Genomic DNA, 17,740 nt, shown 5'->3' on the forward strand with positions numbered 1-17,740 from the left:
AGAGCACCGGGGTGGGCAGGGGCCCGCCTCCATAAGCCCCAGACCCGAAGGCCCAAAGCCTGCATGGGACCTCTGGAATTACAGTGCCTGAGCGAGAGGCTGTGGCGGCCTGTGGCCTCTGCTGCCTGCGTGGGCTCCTTCTCCCACCCCACGCGGAATGACAGCAACTCACCTCGCAGCTGCAAGGCTTGATATCTGTGTGGGTGCTGCCACTGCACAGTGGGGCCAGGGTCGCACGCCTGGGTGTGAGCAACCCTCTGGCGTGGCCCATCAGATGGAAGGCACGCTGGGCTTCCCATTCAGCGTGCAGTTCCATGTGAAAAGGGACCCGTCGACACCTGTCCAGAACCAGTGATGTGGGTGGCCCTCTACGTGACATGGCTGGGCCCCTGAAGTGTGAGACGCATGGTTATGGGTGTGACATGCCATGGCGTGCACACTATGGGATCTGAGGACCGAAGACATGCTCTCGTGAGCTGTGCCGGCTGCCCCACATAGGGGAACATTCTGTCCAGATGGGGACCCTCTCCAGGCAACCCCTTCCCCTTCCCTGTCAGGTCTGAACATTAGACACTCTGTGCCAATCGGACACTGCTGCACCACCACCCCCGCCCCCGCCCCCGGCAATCTGTAATTCTCACAGGTTGTGCCCAGAGGCACACATGTCAAGTCCAGGAAATATGAGTGAGGCAGGGATGGGAGGAAGTTGTAAATGCAAAGCCGCAGAGCTCTAAAGATGGAAGCCATTTCGCTTCTTATCCAGTCACCTGCTGTATACACAGTACACCAGCCTCCATCTAGTGTACCGTGTGGGTTAGGAACACAGACCTGCTTTCTGATAGAGACAAAACCTTGGCAAAGTGCCGCCTGTGTCTCGGGCTGCTCTCTGAAGGAGGCTGGCCCGGCACTTGCCCTGGTAGGGAGATTCCTAGCCCCTGCCTGTGGCGGGAGCAGTCTGCGAGGGAGAGTGAGAGGCAGAAGCTCCCCTCACTCCTTCTACACGAGCAAGCCCAGCTGAGGGGCTCCTCCCAGGTCCCTCCGCCAAAGCAAGTTCTCAGTTGGCCACCAGCTCCCAGCCAGGCCAGTGAGCCCGTTCTTCCCCTAAGAAAGCTTAGCCTCAACTCTGGTGCCATAGACAAGGGGCGTTCTTCTTGCCCCAAAAGTCACTCCAGAGACACTGAGAAAGCAAATCTATTGCTTTTCCAACCCCTAACAGTGGAAAAGGAGGAAGAGAAGGGAGGTCACCTAGAAAGTTCTGGAACACAGTCTATTTATCAAATGAGTATATTTTCAAATGAAAGAGAATGCTGCTGGGGAGCTGAGGAATCAGCGGGGACGGAGCCCACATGGCCCCCTGGAGCTTATGCGGTGCTGGCAGCGGGCCTCAGGCCTTCATACACACACCTGGGCCACCTAGGAGGAGATGCCACAGGAATACGAATGTGGCAGGTCACTCCAGCCACGTCGGCTTCCCTTTTGTTAAGTTACTCAATCCAATCAGAGAAGGTACCAGGCACAGTCGTTAACAGACAGCTGCCTGTCTGCTGGCAGAGCCCTACCAAAGCCCCCGAAGGCACTTCTCTTCCTAAGCTCTGTGGGGTGCCCCGTTCTCAGGGGAAAGGTCCTCTTGAGAGCCGGTATGAAAGGGTTCCCAAGTTGCTGTACCAGTTAATGAGTTATTTGCTCTAAACAATATCTTGATAAAGGGGAAGGATGAAGTTAGCTGCTGTTGACTAAGGAGAGACAGGGTTGCCAGGGAAATGCTTCTAAATGGAAGGAAACAAAAGGCAGTCATTAGGTTTTGTCTGACTAGGAAAAATGTCGTGCAGAGTGTACCTTTGGCCATCTTTTGTGTTTATGATTTGGAAGAGAGAGGCAGCAGCGAGCGTGCGGCCAGGGAGAGGAATCTAACAAAGCTGGTGGAGGCCAAGGTTTGGGGGCACAGAGCAAGGGCGGCTGCCCTGGAGCTCAAGCCAGGAGGGAGTGAGGAGGGCCTAAGGCCCAGGCTGGACCGCGAGACCTTCCAACCTGGGAGTACTGAGGTGAGAAGTAAGGGGGGGCTCCTGGAAGCAGAGATGGAGCAGGTTGGATCAAGTCGTGTCTGAACTGAGCTGGCATTTCAGGGCAGCATTCACGGCCTCAGTCAGTATACAGGGGCTTTTACTTCTTTAAGTCTCGCTCTGTGTTATAAATCTCTGCTTCTCCTCAGCAGTTCGAAATGTTTACTCTGAACTAAGCCCTGTGTTTTAACACGAGTCATGTTTTAATAGGAAAACCATCTTTGATGGAATCATATGCAATTCTTACTTTTTCCTGATCAGCCAGAGCCCCAGGTCCAGCCTTTGTAGGCAGTAGTGACAGGAAGAGTGGCCTAGCCCTTGGCACAGAAAACCTGGCCTCCACATGACTGGTCTTGCAAACCATTGTCCGCACTCAGGCCAGCAGGCTGCAAAGGGCCAGGACCTTCGCTCTGTCCCTCACCTCCAGCTCCATCACCCAGTGCGAGAGCCCTCATTTGGAGCCTTTAATCAGGTGCTGGCCCCATTCCTAACACTGGCCCATCCCCATGCCTCCTGAGCTGGTGAGAATTATCCCGGGAACAAGAAGATCCAAAGGCCCCTGGTTCTCAGGCTAACAGGAGACTTGCCATTAGGAAGGGGGAGCAGACTTCCTCTCTGGGGAGGGCATAACTAGGGCGACCAACCAAGCAAGGAAGGCGTGTGAACACAGCCTGGTGGTGGAGAAACTCTTGGTCTCAGCATGCACGGACTTCAGTTCCTCCCCAGGTACCACTGTTTTCTACCCGGGAACATCTGCCATCCCCAAACCTTGGCCTCTTGATCTACGGAAACTGCAATAGGCCTACACAAGGCCCTGGAGGGCCATCAGAGTGACTGCGTTTGATTTCCCTGTATTTCTAGAACAGCAACAGAAGGGAGTGGGCTCCAGGGGGGCAGAGTCTGTGATCAGAGACCTCTGGTAGACTCCGGATTCCAGCTGCCATGGACTGTGCGGGTGGGGACATGAGCCCTGGCGGAGGAGCAGGGGTGAAGGAGCTCAAGGGAGAGCAGTAAGGCCTCAGTGCTGCTTCGAGCCCCGCTGCAGACCGGGCAGGCCCTTGTGAGGAGGGTGGACCGCAGCCAGGGTCCTGCACCTGACAGGCCCCAGTGCAGTCCCCCCTCGCTTATTCATTCACTTATTTATTCGTCAAACATTCACAGAGCGGCCATGATGGGCTCTGTGCGGATTATACACTGAAGATAATGCTGAACAAAAAGACCTACTTCTGCCTTCACCGGCCTTGGGATCGAAGGAGACGGCTCGTAACCCTTCACCACAGACAAACACCCAGTTATACATTAAGAACGAGAGGGGAGATGGGTTCTCTGTGGACCAGTCTGAGGCTTAGAAATTGGCCACTCCGAAGGAGGGACATAAGTCGGCCCCAGCCTGGGGAAGGGGAGAGGGTCAGGAGAGAGCCTGACTTGTTTAAAATGATACCAAGGGGGTATTTGAGGAGCGACAGTGACTTCATCAGAGCCACTGCTCAGGGTCAATACTAGCTTTGTGACCCTGGGCCCGACTTAACCTCTCAAGCCTCAGGTTGATTATATATAAAACAGGAGTGATAATATTCTTATGTCAAAAGCTGCCGTGATGTAAGGATTAGTGAAATGATGTTTATAAAGCACTTAGCACAGTGCCTGGCTAAGGGCGAGTGCTATTATGATTTTAAGAATATTCTTTAGTCCAAAGATGTGTGCAGGGCTAGCGAGTTTTCTCCTCATCGAAGTGGTAGTGCCGGGGCTCCTTTGGAACACAGTGCCCAGGGAGTGTTGCCGATGAGATCAGGGCCTCTGCGAGAGCAGGGGTGGTCCCTGCCCAGCTCCTCCTGGTCCCTTGGGGCTTGCACAGTGCCTGGTGTGCGCACTTATTACCTCCTGCCTGGAAGAATGGACACACAGGGCAAGGGGGCACCCTCTCCTCCACCGGCCTGCAGGGTACCGCCCTGGATCTCATAGGTCCCTTCAGCTCCTAGAGCCTAGACCCTACACACATCCACGCTGGGGGAACCCACGGGAGTTTCAGACTGGGGCTGCCCTTTGCCCTTCTTAGCTCAGGGGGGTGTGTGTGTGTGTGTGTGTGTGTGTGTGTGTGTGTGTGTGTGTGTGTGTGTGTGTGTGTAGGTGTGTGTGTGTATGGGCTGGCCCAGTCTAGACTGGGTGGGGGCTTTAACAAACCCCATTTCCCATCAAGGGAGCCTGAGGCCGTGAAGGTCAACTTATCCCACCCTCCCCCAGACCTCTCGCAAAGATTCCCGTTCTTTGTCTGCATTCACCCCGGCCCCAAGAGCAGTCCTGTACATGGGGGTGAGCAGGGAGCTTCAAGATGAGTAGGAGTCACAGAGTTGGGGAGAGAGACAGATAAGAGAGACAGAACTGGGTGGGCTGCTGAGGAGACAAGAAGGTACTGGGAGAAAGGCCCTCTCCCAGGGGAGCATTCAAGACAGGAATGCCCTCCTGCCACCCCCACAGGATGGCCCCAGGGCTCCCAAGCCCCTCCTTGGGGGCTCCCTGAACTCTTGCGTCTATCCCATAGGAAGCAAACTTGCTTCCTTCTATCCCACTCTCTATCAAACATAAATGATGTAAAAAGGACTTTTTTCCCCCTGAATCCTGTTAGCATTCAGAAATAGAGTTGTTGTACAAGAATTCTTTCACAAGAAGGAAATCCTGCCATTTGTGACAACACGGATGAATGTGGAGGACGGGGAAATAAGCCAGACACAGAAGGACAAACGCTGTGTGATATCACTTATGTGAAGAATCTAAAATAGTCAAGCGCAGAGAAGCAGAGAGTTGAATGGTGGTTGCCAGGGGCAGGGGGAGGAGGCAGCTTGGAGGAGTTTGTCAAAGGGCACAAAGTTTCAGTTCTGCAGGGTGAATGAGTCCTAGAGAGCAACTGTCCAGCGCAGTGCCTGCAGTCAACAGCCCTGCATTGTGTGCTTCAGAAGTTGCTCAGAGGGTAGATCTGATGCTAAGCGTTCTTAGGAAATAGTAATATACGTGATAAGGAGGGCGTGAGGAGACTTTTGGAGGTGATGGGTATGTTGATGGCCTAGGTTGTGGTGATGGTCTCATAGGTATATACTTATCTCCAAATTCATCACGTTGTATACATTAATTATGTACAGATTTTGTTTGTCAATCGTGACTCAATAAAGTGGTTGAAAAAAAGAAAATTAAGAACAAAATGTTTTTTCCACAGGAGCTTTTGTTTTTTTCTTTGAGCATATATTTTAAAATAGTCACATCCTTAATGAAATCTTCCACAGTCTCTTTGTGGAGCCAGAATTCCACTGATCTGACAAGGCTGGCATAATAAAAGAACACATACTGATTTCATCTATGATAATCAGTGCAAAAAAAGGGAACCTATTAGTCACCAGGGTCCATCAGCTGTAAAAATAACCAATGTAAACAGGGTCGCACCAAGAATGCAAAGATACATGCAGCAACCTGGATGAATCTTCAGAGAACTGTGCTGAGTGAAAAGAGCCAGTTTCAAAAGGTCCCATACTGTACGGTTCCATTTATAGAGCATTCTTGTAAAGACAAAATTAAAGCAATGCGGAACTGATTAGTGGTTGCCAGGGGCTAAGGACAAGGTGAAATGGGAGAGAAGGGAGTGTGGCTATGAAAGGGGGCTACATGAGGGACCCTGGGGTGACAGAAGCTGCCCTGTGTCAGTGTCTATGTCCTGGCAGTGATCTGGTCCTACGGTTTGCAAAATGGTACCACTGGGGCAGACTGGGTGAAGGCTACATGGGATCTCTCTATTATTTCTCACAGCTAGCTGCATGTGAATCTACAATTATCTCAAAATGAAAAATTCATGAAAAAAATCACGATCGCCAAATTAAAAAAACCAGTAGTCTTCCTAAAAATACCCAGTAATGAATTTTAAGATACAGAAAATCTATACGAACAGAGGGCTAAAAAATACTGAGGGACATTACAACTGATTTGAACACACGGATAAATCTCTCCTATTTTTGGCTAGAAAGTCAAAAATATTTGTAAGAAAGATAATTCTAAGTTAATCTAAATTGATTGCAGTTTCAGTAGAAACTACTGGCAGAATATGGAGGGACACACACACACACACTTTTTTTTTTTTTTTTTTAATCAGGCAAGCTGATTCTAAAATTTATGTGAAAAAAAAAAGAGCATGTAATGCAAGTCCTGTACAATTCTGAAAAAGCATCTGGAGCTCTTTGGTGCAGCCTGGCCCTCTGTGTTCCAGAAAAGCACCAGGTTTTAAAGATTACCCATTGTCCTAAATAGTCTAATGAGGGTGCAACTGCACTTTTTTCTGAAGGTGATTCTACTCATTCAAACTCCCCTCTCCATCGACGTTGTCAGGCACCTACCATGATAAAGATAAACTGAATGACTCATCTTGAGGTAGGGACATGCATTTAACCAATACTATATAACCTTACTATATGTCAGCACCATTCTGTGTTCTTCACATTAGTCATTCATTTAATCCTCCCAGTAACCCTCTGCGGAAGGCACTCTTTCTTATTATCCCCATTTTACAGATGGGGAAACTGAAACAGAGGTTAAATGACTCATTCAAGGTCCAGCAGGTAGGAGAGGTGCAGTTAGGATCTGAACTTGCACTACAGCTCTAGAATCTGCTCTTAACCACTACTTGTTTGTTTACAAGTCAGTAAAGGAGAGCACCAAGCAGGAGGTCCGGGGACAGGAGCAGCATTCCTCTGGGCTAGCTTCACAAGGATGAGGCTGGAAAAGCCACATTGGTACAGGTGGCCTAGATGAGATAAGGAAACTGAGTCACTGCTGTCCAAGTCACGATGTGAAACCATTTTGACCTGCACTGGTTATAACAGCACTCCAACTATAACACTTTACCGTGTCAGTTATTTTCCTTTCCGGTGGTTGGCCTGGGGAGGGGAGGGACTGGCTATATGTTACAGATTTTTCTTATTGCCATTCTTTTCCTTTTTGAATTAGGCTTATTTACTTTCTTGAGTTACTGAATTCAGTTTTTCATAAGATGCCCTGAAACTGTGATCATACATGAGTAGGAAATGGCCCCCAGGGTCAGACCCGAGACCCCGGTGCATCCCTTGTCTGGATTCTGCCGTGTGAGTGAGCCCGGAAGAAACAAGTGCTCCTGTTCCCTGACAGCATTAGTTGCCAAGGCGAGGACTCAGTCCCAAACACTCCAGGCTTCCCGTCCAAACTCAAGAGCTAATCCTGTGTCTAGTGTTTTGGTCTGAGGCCACGCCATGGATTCCCCGGTTGACTGTACTGTGTGAAATTCAGCTTCCTCTTATGAGTAAGAGAGATGGGGGAAACCTGCTGTACTCACAAGTACATCGTAAAGTTCAAAAGTCAAATAACTGAGGCTGGCCCATCACCAGGCCCATCAGCCATCCATAAGACAATCTAGAAATAGACACAGATTAAATGAGAGTTTGAAATATGATAAAGGTAACAACTTAAGTCAGTGGAAAGAAAATGATGTATTCAAATAAATAGCGTTGGGATAACTAGTTAGACACATAGAAAATAAATTGAATTTAATGACTCCTTATGTCCAAATCTAGAGGGAGCACTATTTAAATGTAAAAAGATGAAGGATGCCCACTCTCGCCACTTCTATTCAACATAGTTTTGTAATTCCTAGCCACAGCAATCAGAGAAGAAAAAGAAATAAAAGGAATCCAAATTGGAAAAGAAGTAGAACTGTCACTGTTTGCAGATGACGTGATGCTATATGTAGAAAATCCTAAAGGTGCTGCCAGAAAACTACTAGAGCTCATCAATGAATTCAGTAAAGTCGCTGGATACAAAATTAACATACAGAAATCTGTTGCATTTCTATACACTGACAACGAAATATCAGAAAGAGAAATTAAGGAAACAATCCCATTTACCATCGCATTGAAAAGAATAAAATACTTAGGGATAAACCTACCTAAGGAGACAAAAGACCTTTACTCCAAAAACTGTAAGATGCTGTTGAAAGAAACTGAAGATGACCCAAACAGATGGAAAGATACACTGTGTTCTTGGATTGGAAGAACCAATAGTGTTAAAAATGACTGTACTACCTAAGGCAATTTACAGATTCAGTGCAATCCCTTTCACATTACCAATGACGTTTTTCACAGAACTAGAACAAAAAATTTTTAAATTTGTATGGAAACAAAAAAGACCCTGAAAAGACAAAACGATCTTGAGAAAGAAGAGCGGAGCTGGAGGAATCAAGCTCCCTGACTTCAGACTATACTACAAAGCTACAGTAATCAAAACAGCATGGCATGGGCACAGAAACAGACATATAGATCAATGGAACAGGATAGAAGGCGCAGAAATAAACCCCGCACTATGGTCAATTAATCTACAACAAAGGAGGCAAGAATATACAATGAAGAAAAGACAGTCTCTTCAATAAATGGTGCTGGGAAAACTGGACAGCTATATGTAAAAGAATGAAATTAGAACATTCTTGAACACCATATACAAAAATAAACTCAAAGTGGATTAAACATTTAAATGTAAGACTGGATACTATAAAACTCCTAGAGGAAAACATAGGCAGAACACTCTTTGACATAAATAACAGCAATATTATTTTGGAACTGTCTCATGGAGTAATGGAAATAAAAACAAAAACAAACGGGATCTAATTAAACTTAAAAGCTTTTAAACAACAAAGGAAATCATAAACAAAATGAAAAGACAACCTATGGACTGGGAGGAAATATTTGTAAATGATGCTACCGACAAGGGATTAATTTCCAAAATACACAAACAACTTATATAGCTTAATATCAAAAAAACCCCAACCCAATCAAAAATTGGGCAGAAGACTAGATAGACATTTCTCCAAAGAAGACATACAGATGGCCAGCAGGCACATGAAAAGATGCTCAGTATCACTAATTATTAGGGAAATGCAATCAAAACTACAGTGAGGTATCGCCTCACACCAGTCAGAATGGCCATCATTAAAAAGTCTATAAATAATAAATGAGGGTATGGAGAAAAAGGAACCCTCCTACACTGTTGGTGGGAATGTCAAATTGGTGCAGCTGCTGTGGAGACCAGTATGGAGGTAACTTATGAAAGTAAAAACAGAGTTAACCATATGATCCTGCAATCCCACTCCTGGGCATATATCCAGAGAAAACGCTAATTCAAAAAGATACATGCACCCCAGTGTTCATAGCAGCACTATTTACAATAGCCAAGACATGGAAGCAATCTAAGTGTCCATCAACAGATGAATGGATAAAGAAGATGTGGTATGTGTATATGTATGTGTGTGTACATATACATATATATATATATATACACACACACACACACACATACATACACAATGGAATATTACTCAGCCATAAAAAAGAATGAAATAATGCCATTTGCAGCAACATGGATGGACCTAGAGATTACCATATTAAGTGAAGTAAGTCAGACAGGAGAGACAGATAATCATATTCATATCACTTATATGTAGAAACTAAAAAAATGATACAAATGAACTTATTTACAAGACAGAAATAGACTCACAGACATAGAACACAAACTTACGGTTACCAAAGGGGATAGTGGGGTGGGGGAGAGATAAATTAGAAGTTTGGGATTAACATATACACACTACTATATATAAAACGGGTAAACAACAAGGACCTACTGTATAGCCCAGGGAACTATACTCAGTATCTTGTAATAACCTATAAGGGAAAAGAATCTGAAGAATATATATATATATATATATATATATATATATATATATATATATATATATATATATATATAATGTATGCATGTAGATGTGTGTGTGTGTGTGTATAACTGAATCACTTTGCTTTACACTTGAAACTAATACAACATGTAAATTAACCATACTTCAATTAAAAATATTTTTTTAACGTGAATAAAAAAAAACAAAGATGACAGAAGAAAACATGGGAGAATTTATTAAAACAATCTCAGAATGAGGTTTTTTTCCAAAACTTTTACAAATTTTAAGACAAGGACCTCAAATCACAAAAGACTGCCAGAGTTGACTGTGTCAAAATTAAAAATTCTGAAGTCCAACAGGAAAAAATGGACCAAAAATTTGAACAGTTTATGTAAAGGAAATACAACTGGCTTCTGAAACACAGAAACAAGCTCAACTTTTAATAAAATATAAGAAATGCAAAACAAAAAACAAAAACAAAAACCCCAAAACACTCAAATTAAAAAATCCTGCCAGCAGAAAACTATAGAAGCTCAAAGACTGAAGAAAAATTGGGATAAAATATTTTCAACATCTACGACAGAGTTCCTATAAATCAGTAAGAAGAGGTATTAAAAAAATTAAGGGTATGGAGAAATGGTTCACAAAAAAGAAAAAACAAATGTGTTTACTTATTTGAAGAGATGAAAGCCTCATTTACAATAAAAGACATGTAAACACTCCAGTATACCATTTCTTCCTCAATCAAATTAATAAAGATAAAAACTGTGACTACTCACTTGTTAGTGAAGGTGTGGGGAAACGGGCATGTTTGTGCAATTTTCATAGTAGCATAAATGGGTACCAGCCTTTACTATTTGGTAGTATCTATCAAAACATGTACAAATATCTTAACCTTGCTGGAAATGGGGGAAAAATGGGCCTCTTGAAGTGAATGCACTTAAAATGGAGACCAAAATGTCATGAAAAATAGACTTGATTGGGAAGTTACCTTGAGAAGTAGTAATAATAGTTTTGAAAACAAGATTATCCTATATAAATATAAGTCGTTATAATCGTAGATACCTACTCATTTTAGAAAAAAAGTGAATTGACAGAGGTTCTGGTGTCATGTTTATAAAACATGCTGTGATACCACAGTAGGGCATCTTTCACTTCATAATGGACTTTGGCAGCACTTTCACACAGAGGATCATTTCTGTAGAAGGTAGGGCTTCATGGCTTCACTAAGGGCCTACCCTTAATCTTTTATTATTTCATCTGCTTTTATTATTTCTTTTTTGAAATGCTTATCTAGGTATCAGCCTTGATTTTCTCTTCAGTTGATAACTGGTTTAACTCTGCCTAATCTCCTAATCTCTGTTAGAGATTCTTCAATTTCACTTCCCTTAACTTCATGAAATCTCTTATCTTGACAAGATTTACAGTTCTTCTTCATAAGTGATTTACTTTACATTGTCCTTATTTGATAAGAGACAGCCTAGAAGGAGACGCAGTCAACAGAGATAGAGCAGGGATAAGATGGGTGGGGAGAAACAGTAGTGTTCGGTGGGGAGGGATGTTTCAGAGGGACTAATTTCATAATCGGGCAGTTCATTAGTGAATATTTGAATGGCTAATGGCTGTCTTTAGCTACCCTATACATCCGTCAGGAGGGGACGTGTTCCATACATTATGGCGCAGTGAAATGCTCTGCAGCTGTTAATAAAAAGGAGAAGCACTAGATGTCTTAACATAGATCCATCTCCAGAACACACAGGCATCGTCCCTTTGAACAGTGCACACTGGGGCCGCCGCGTGCTTACCAAGAAATGAGAGGGCTTGCTTACGGAAAGCTGAAAGGTTTCCTTACAGCATGATGCCTGCGGAGACAGGTCCCCGCACAGTACACTGGCCAGGGCTCCGTTCTCTTCAGAAGCCCTGGGGTTGCTTCCTGCCCAGACCGTCAAGCAGGTAACTGTTGGCCACCTCCTGCCAGCTGCGGTCAAGTCAGTGTTGCCCTTGAAAATGCCCATGGCCTTAATCAGGCTTTCATGAGCAGCCCATCTCTGCATCCTCTGATGGAAGGCTCTCTGATGAACAGCCAGCATGATGTTCTTTAGCCTTCGTACAGGCCTCCCACCCCACCACCTACGTGCCTTTTTCAGGCAGCTGGGTCCTCGTGTTCACCAGGAACAGGACCTATGCCAGAAAGACTAGAGCTGCCGTGAACACAGCCCCATCTGGGGAAAGCCCAGCCCAGTAGACTGAGCGCAGAGGCCACGTTCTCTCAAGGATCCCGGAAGCTAACCACGAGAAAGCAGCACTTAAGCTACAGTGCCCTGAGCTGTCACCTGTTCATGTGTGTGTACACAAATACCACTGCAAAATAAAAACGCCCCTGACGTGTACTGCCCTGTGATGAACCAGTCTTGTCTGGGCAGCTCAAAAAGAAGTCTGGCGTACCTATATGTTAAGTCAGAAAGGCAAACTGCAGATAAATATATATGTTACCACTTGTGTAAAAAAGAGGTATATTATAGATACATGTTTGCCCCTATAACACACTCTGAAAAGATACAATAGGAAACTGTTAAAAGTGGTAACCTTTGGGGAAGGAAACTTAGGAATTCAGGGCTGGGGTGGGGACAGCCTGATTTTTCGCCATATTCCCTTTGTACACCGAACGTGTTTTACCACGTGCGTATAAAACCACTTTATTATTTTTTAAGCACAACGTTTTAATAGGGAAAGAACGGTGTACCACAGCTCATGCAGATGTTCTGCCAGGCTGTGAATGAGCAGCCCTCCGCTGCAGGGCTGGGGTGGCCAGTGAGGGGCAGCTCCCGCGGCACAGCGGTGTGGGCTCTGGTTCATGTCACTCCAAGGAGCAGGGGCTGCTCCGGCACAAAGAGGTTTTTGACAGGGAGAGGCAGAGCTGGAGTGAGAGCAGGCCCTGGGCAGGCTCCCAGGGAGCCCCCCCGCCCCCCGCCCCCCCTCGATGGGAAGGGGTGCCCTCCACCCATCTGCAGATCAACAAGGCTCTCCTAGGAAATGAAATGTTACATATGTTTTGTCATTACAGAATTTTGAGAGGAGTGATTTTTAAAGAAGTGAACCGTGTACGGCATGTTCTGACTGCTGTGTCTCACTAAATTAAGTTTTTATGTAAGTTTTTTCCATTTTCAGGTAATCTCTGATTTTGATTAATGCAACAGTGACAACATTTAATACATTTTCTGTTGATTTGCCTAATGTCTGTGTTAATTTAAATATTTTCCAATGCATATTCACATTTTAAACTCTTTTAAACTATAACTTAGACCCCATTTTACATTCATGCTTTATATTGCCGAGACTCTGCTTTGGGGAGGGGCAAATTGTCTTCCCTTCTGAACTGGCACTGCTTGGGAACTAGTTGGGTCCTGGGTATTCTGGGGAAGTGACACAGTGCTGACCTAGGAGGGGGTCCTGGTCTCTCCGCATGGGGAGAAGGAACAGAGAGGAAGTTGAGGCTGGTGACCCTCTTGGGACATGCCCACACCCACCCTCTCCAAGGGCTCTGCCCTGGACATCCACCTGGGCGTGGGGAGGCCTGGATACACCGTTGGCAGAGAAGCCGGGCGGGAAGAAGCCGGCCCAGCGCCCGCCACTGTAAGAGGAAACGAAGAGAGACAGCTCCAGTCAGCCCCAGAAGCGAGGCCTGGAAAAACTGCAGCTGGAGCTAGCACAAAGGACTTTTCAGACCCTGCAGCCAAGGTGCCCAGTGAGCTTTTTTTTTTTTTTTAAACAGCTATTAGGGCGACAAGCCTTTCCAAAGGCCAGCAGTTGGCGAGGGTTTCCAGGAAGCTGGTCTGGCACCAGGCTGGGATTGGAGCAACTTTAACGAGTTAACTTCAGAAGGAAGGAATCATCAGGAAAGGTTTAAGGTTCAACAAACTTTTTGAATTATTTTGCAAAAAGTTCTGGCTTTCAAATTCAAAGGCATGTTTTGCCGTGACTGTTTTAAGCCAGAGCCGGTTTCAAAGGCAGTGCAGCCCGCACGTTTCTGATTCATTCACTCCAGGTATTTGTCTTAACTCCTCTGGACGCGCTTTGCAAGTGCCATCCAGTGCCGGGAAATACTGGGGTCACCTTACACGTCTCATCAAACATTGCTCCACCCACGTGCCTCTCCCTCCGCCAGCCCCCATGGCCATGTGTGCACACGCGCGCACACACACGCGCACACCTTCCCCAAGCAGGAAGCTGCTCTTTGCCAAGAGCGAATGGAATTCAGATTTCCAGAGGGTGTCCTTGGCCTGCAGCTCCACAGCCACACGCCGAAGAAAGGTCCTAGTGTGTGTGGTGGGGACCGAGAGAGAGGGGCCTCCATCTCTGCTCACGTCTATCTCGGCCCCAAGAAAAACCCACAACTGGCTGCACTCTCGTCAGCCACACCCGGCCTCGGTCACATTCCTTCCCTTCCTGAGCCCACACTGGGTGGCCCCAGCAAACCAGCCTCCTCAGCTTCCTCCCCGCCAGCGGGGAGACCTAGGCCGGGCCCTTGTGGGGCAACCAGCAATTCCAATTGAGGCGCCCGCAGCCCGGGTCTGAAGCGGTGGGAAACCACGGAGGGGCCCTCGGGGCTGGGCATCCCGCTCGGGGCCCGCGCTCACCGACGCGGGGGAGGACAGCGCTCCTTCTCCCTTCAGCACACCGCGGGGCTGGCCTCCCTGCGGGAAGGCCCTCTTCCTATCCAGCCTTTGCTCTGCTTGCTGTGGAGCTGGTGGGCCTGCTGCAAAGGCTGACGCCGCCCTTTCCCGCCACAGGGTCCCTGCTTACACACCAGCAAGAAGGAAGCCCTCTCCCCCACCCAGTCTGAGCCTCCCAAGCTCTGAGGTCAGCATCCTCAGGAGTTAAACATTTACAGGCAGAGCCCAGCACCAACCCCAGTAAATGAGACAAGTCCGTGAGCAGCCTCGCATGGTGGGCTGGCTGGTCACGCTCAGCTTCTCTTTGGCCTGAGTCATTGGGACCTTGCACCTGTGTGGCCAGGTGGCAGCAGGCGGAGAGAGAGAGATTTCTGCAGGTCATCAGAGCCAGTGAGGACGTGACGAGCAGGAGCCTTTATGGCATTTTAGGGGCTCAGCGCAGAGGGAGGCCTGGCACCAAGGTGGAGCGGGTCTGCCAGGACCTGGTGCCCCCGCAGAGTGTCCCCTGCTAAACAAAGGCCAAGCGCCACTCTCCTCAGACGGTGCCCTTTGTTTGCTCATGGAACTGTGTTCTTAAGCCCCAGGCTCCTCGTGGCCTGCATTTCTGCCCGGGGAGAAGGCTGCAGCTTTGCAGCCTGGGCCTTGAGTCTCAGGTCGGCCTTCTGGCCTTGCTCAGGGCCACTCTCTGATCCTCCTGCCTGGGTTGGGAAGGGTGGCACCCTTGTCTTGGTCTTGCCCACTCGGGTCTCCTGGATAAGTACTCTGAGGTAGCCCGAGACCAGCTTCCCTGTCCTGTCTGACCCCACGTCTCAGTGTTTCAGTGGTGCCTCCGCTCCAGCAGCCTCTCCTTCCAGGCGTGGACTGCCGCAGAATTAACTGGGGGACGCTGTTTCCCGTCCCCTGCGCGTGGGAGGGGCAGTGAGCTAAGGAGTGGGGCACGGCCAAGCTGAAGGCCAGGTGCTGCCCCCCTAGCGGTCGGGGGACTGGGGCATGGTGCTCGGGAAAGTGCCCCAGCCACCCCCTGGGACCGGGGTCACTTGGCCCAGGTGATGAAGGGGACTGGCGGGGCCTGGCGGGGGTTGGCGCACGGGCCCCGCTAGAGCAGACGGGCCCCTCTGGGACAGCAGAGAAGCACAGGGTTCGGGGTTCAGAGCCGAGGGCCTAGCCCTGGCTCTGCCAGCAGCTGAGCGAGGTCCTCTCGCCTTTGGTCTCAGGGCTCCCGTTTCCCAGTCTTTCCATCTCCTGGCATCTAAAGGGATACTTTCCCCCGCTGAACCCAGGCCATGTGGTCTGAAGAGTCCATTTCCCAGTGCATGAGACAGGCAGGTGGGGGACCGGGGGGCCCGTGAGCACAGAGCTTTCAGGCACAGCCGCAGACTGGGGGGTCACTGGGAGAGCATCTCAAGTGAGGCCCTTGGAGCCCCTGGGGATGGTCCCACCCGCTGCCGCTGCGCACACACCGGCCTGAGCTCAGTCAGGCTGGGAGCCAGTTTTCCTGCGCATTGCTCCACCCAAGGCTGCCCCATCTTATGACCCTGGCCTTGCAGCCAGGCCCCCACGAGCTCCCACCTGGAGCCCACACACCCAGCTGGGGGGTTCACGCGGCAGTTCAAAAAGAAGAGCAGAAAAAAAGCACTCAAGTGTTTCAAACTGGAAGAGGTTCAATTTAATTTAACAAATCTGGATATGAACCTAAAGAAAACATTGAAAAACAAGCCCACCTACAAAAGGCCCAAGAGAGGAGATTAAGTAGGAAAAGAAAGGTCCCCTTGGGCCTGAGGACAGCTGCCCAATTCCGGCCAGGGAGTGGAAGACACTGGGCCCCAGTGCAGACCGAGTGGGGCCAGGAGGACTCGCCCAGAATGTGCTCAAGGACTTTCAGCTAAAGGTCCCAGTGTGACCTTACCCTGAACTTTATACCCCAGACACAGAGGTCAGCTAACTGAGGAGGTAAGCAGAGGACCAGCGGCTGGCTGCCTGGTGCGGCCCACCTCCTTTTCGGGGGCCTGGCTCTCTGAGGGCAGCAGTCTAAGGCCCATGACCACAAGTGAGGCTGTGGGGAAGGATGCTGAATATATATATATAGTGTGTGTGTGTGTGTGTGTGTGTGTGTGTAGCTCTGTGCTCTGAACAGCCTTACCTACCCCCCCCATTTCCCAAATATCTTCTATTGCTTTATGAAGTCACCCTGCTCTCTGCCTCAGTTTCCCCAGCAAGGCACCATAGGGCACAGCAAGGATTCTACTTTGGGTGCAGTGTAGTCTGATCTTCTGTGATGGCTCAGTTCCAAGGTCTTGGAAGACAAATCAGGTAGAGTCAAAATTACCTATGAAAATTCCTTGAATTGCCCCTAAAAAAAATTCCTTTCTCAGAGTTTTATGTATCCCCTCCTAAGCTGCTCTTGTGCCAACTGAAATGGGTGAACTCGTGTGTGAACCCCTGGGGTACACCTACTCTTCTCCAGGCACTCCTGGTGCCGTCTTCAACGTGAGCCTCTGGGGCCACTGCCAGGTCAAGAGGTTACTTATTGAGAAGATCAAAGCAACAGTAGGGTCATGGCTGGAGGTGTGGGGATGATGTGGACACCAGGGATGCCAGACTCTGAGGCTAGACCTGGCCTCCTAGCTCCCTCTGCCTCCATCTTTTCTTTCTCTTCCTCTTCCCTCCACGAGGACTCTAAGATGGCACCCGGCATTCCCACGGGCCAACCAAACCTGACAGACTTCTAGCCAGACCTCGGACCGCTAGCCAGTCATTGCTGGGGATGTGCGTCTAAGGTGTGGCCCCTGCTTAGGACACCTGCATTGTCCCAAGAGGGCTTGTAAATCTTAAAGAATGAACGCTAGAGGGGGCGCTCTGGGGCAGCATGAGAAGCCACAGAGCTGGGTCTGCCACCCACCGTACCCTGGGGGGCCAGGTCAGCGCTGCCCTGGAGTAGTCTGCAGGCCTGCACGCCCCTCGCCCTCCTCACACGGCGGTGCCAGGTCCACGGTGTGCGAAGAGACTGAACGCGAAGAATTCTCACTGGAGAAGGTGGTCACAGAGTCACCCAACCAGCGCACGGACTGTTCTCTCCTGCCCGAAGCGCCATAGAAACACTCTGGGGGCACAGACCCAAACCAGAGGCCAGGCCTCTGCCACTGCTGGCTTGCTACCTCCCCACGCCCTGCTTACCCGCCCTCAGGGTGCCAGCGCAGCTTCCCCATCACAGACTGGGGCTCCCCTAAAGATAGTGTGTCTGGGAACAAGCCCTGGCTCTCCCGCTACCTCACGGGTGA

At 48.6% G+C, this 17,740-nt stretch overlaps 2 protein-coding genes across 10 annotated transcripts in view; one reads left to right on the forward strand and one right to left on the reverse strand.

Moving 5' to 3' along the window:
* Positions 1 to 17,740, reverse strand: part of KCNQ1 (potassium voltage-gated channel subfamily Q member 1) — a 348,594-nt gene that overhangs the window by 159,498 nt on the left and 171,356 nt on the right. The gene's annotated exons all lie outside the window — the stretch shown is intronic.
* Positions 1 to 17,740, forward strand: part of LOC309668224 (uncharacterized protein) — a 128,929-nt gene that overhangs the window by 16,880 nt on the left and 94,309 nt on the right. The window contains exon 2 of one of the 5 annotated variants that reach the window (XR_014268130.1): positions 12,854 to 16,541. The exons of 3 other annotated variants lie outside the window; for them this stretch is intronic. Coding sequence is in view for 1 of the 2 variants with exons in the window: in XM_082477752.1 (XP_082333878.1) it covers positions 6,382 to 6,385 (4 nt within the window). In the remaining variant the exon portion in view is untranslated. Of the gene's footprint in view, positions 1 to 6,381; positions 9,798 to 12,853; positions 16,542 to 17,740 lie in introns of those variants that run through there. One more of the 5 variants, XM_082477752.1, reaches the window with a different exon arrangement.

Source organism: Balaenoptera physalus (assembly GCF_965194825.1).
Source record: "Balaenoptera physalus genome assembly, chromosome: 10".
Taxonomy (NCBI): Eukaryota; Metazoa; Chordata; class Mammalia; order Artiodactyla; family Balaenopteridae; genus Balaenoptera; species Balaenoptera physalus.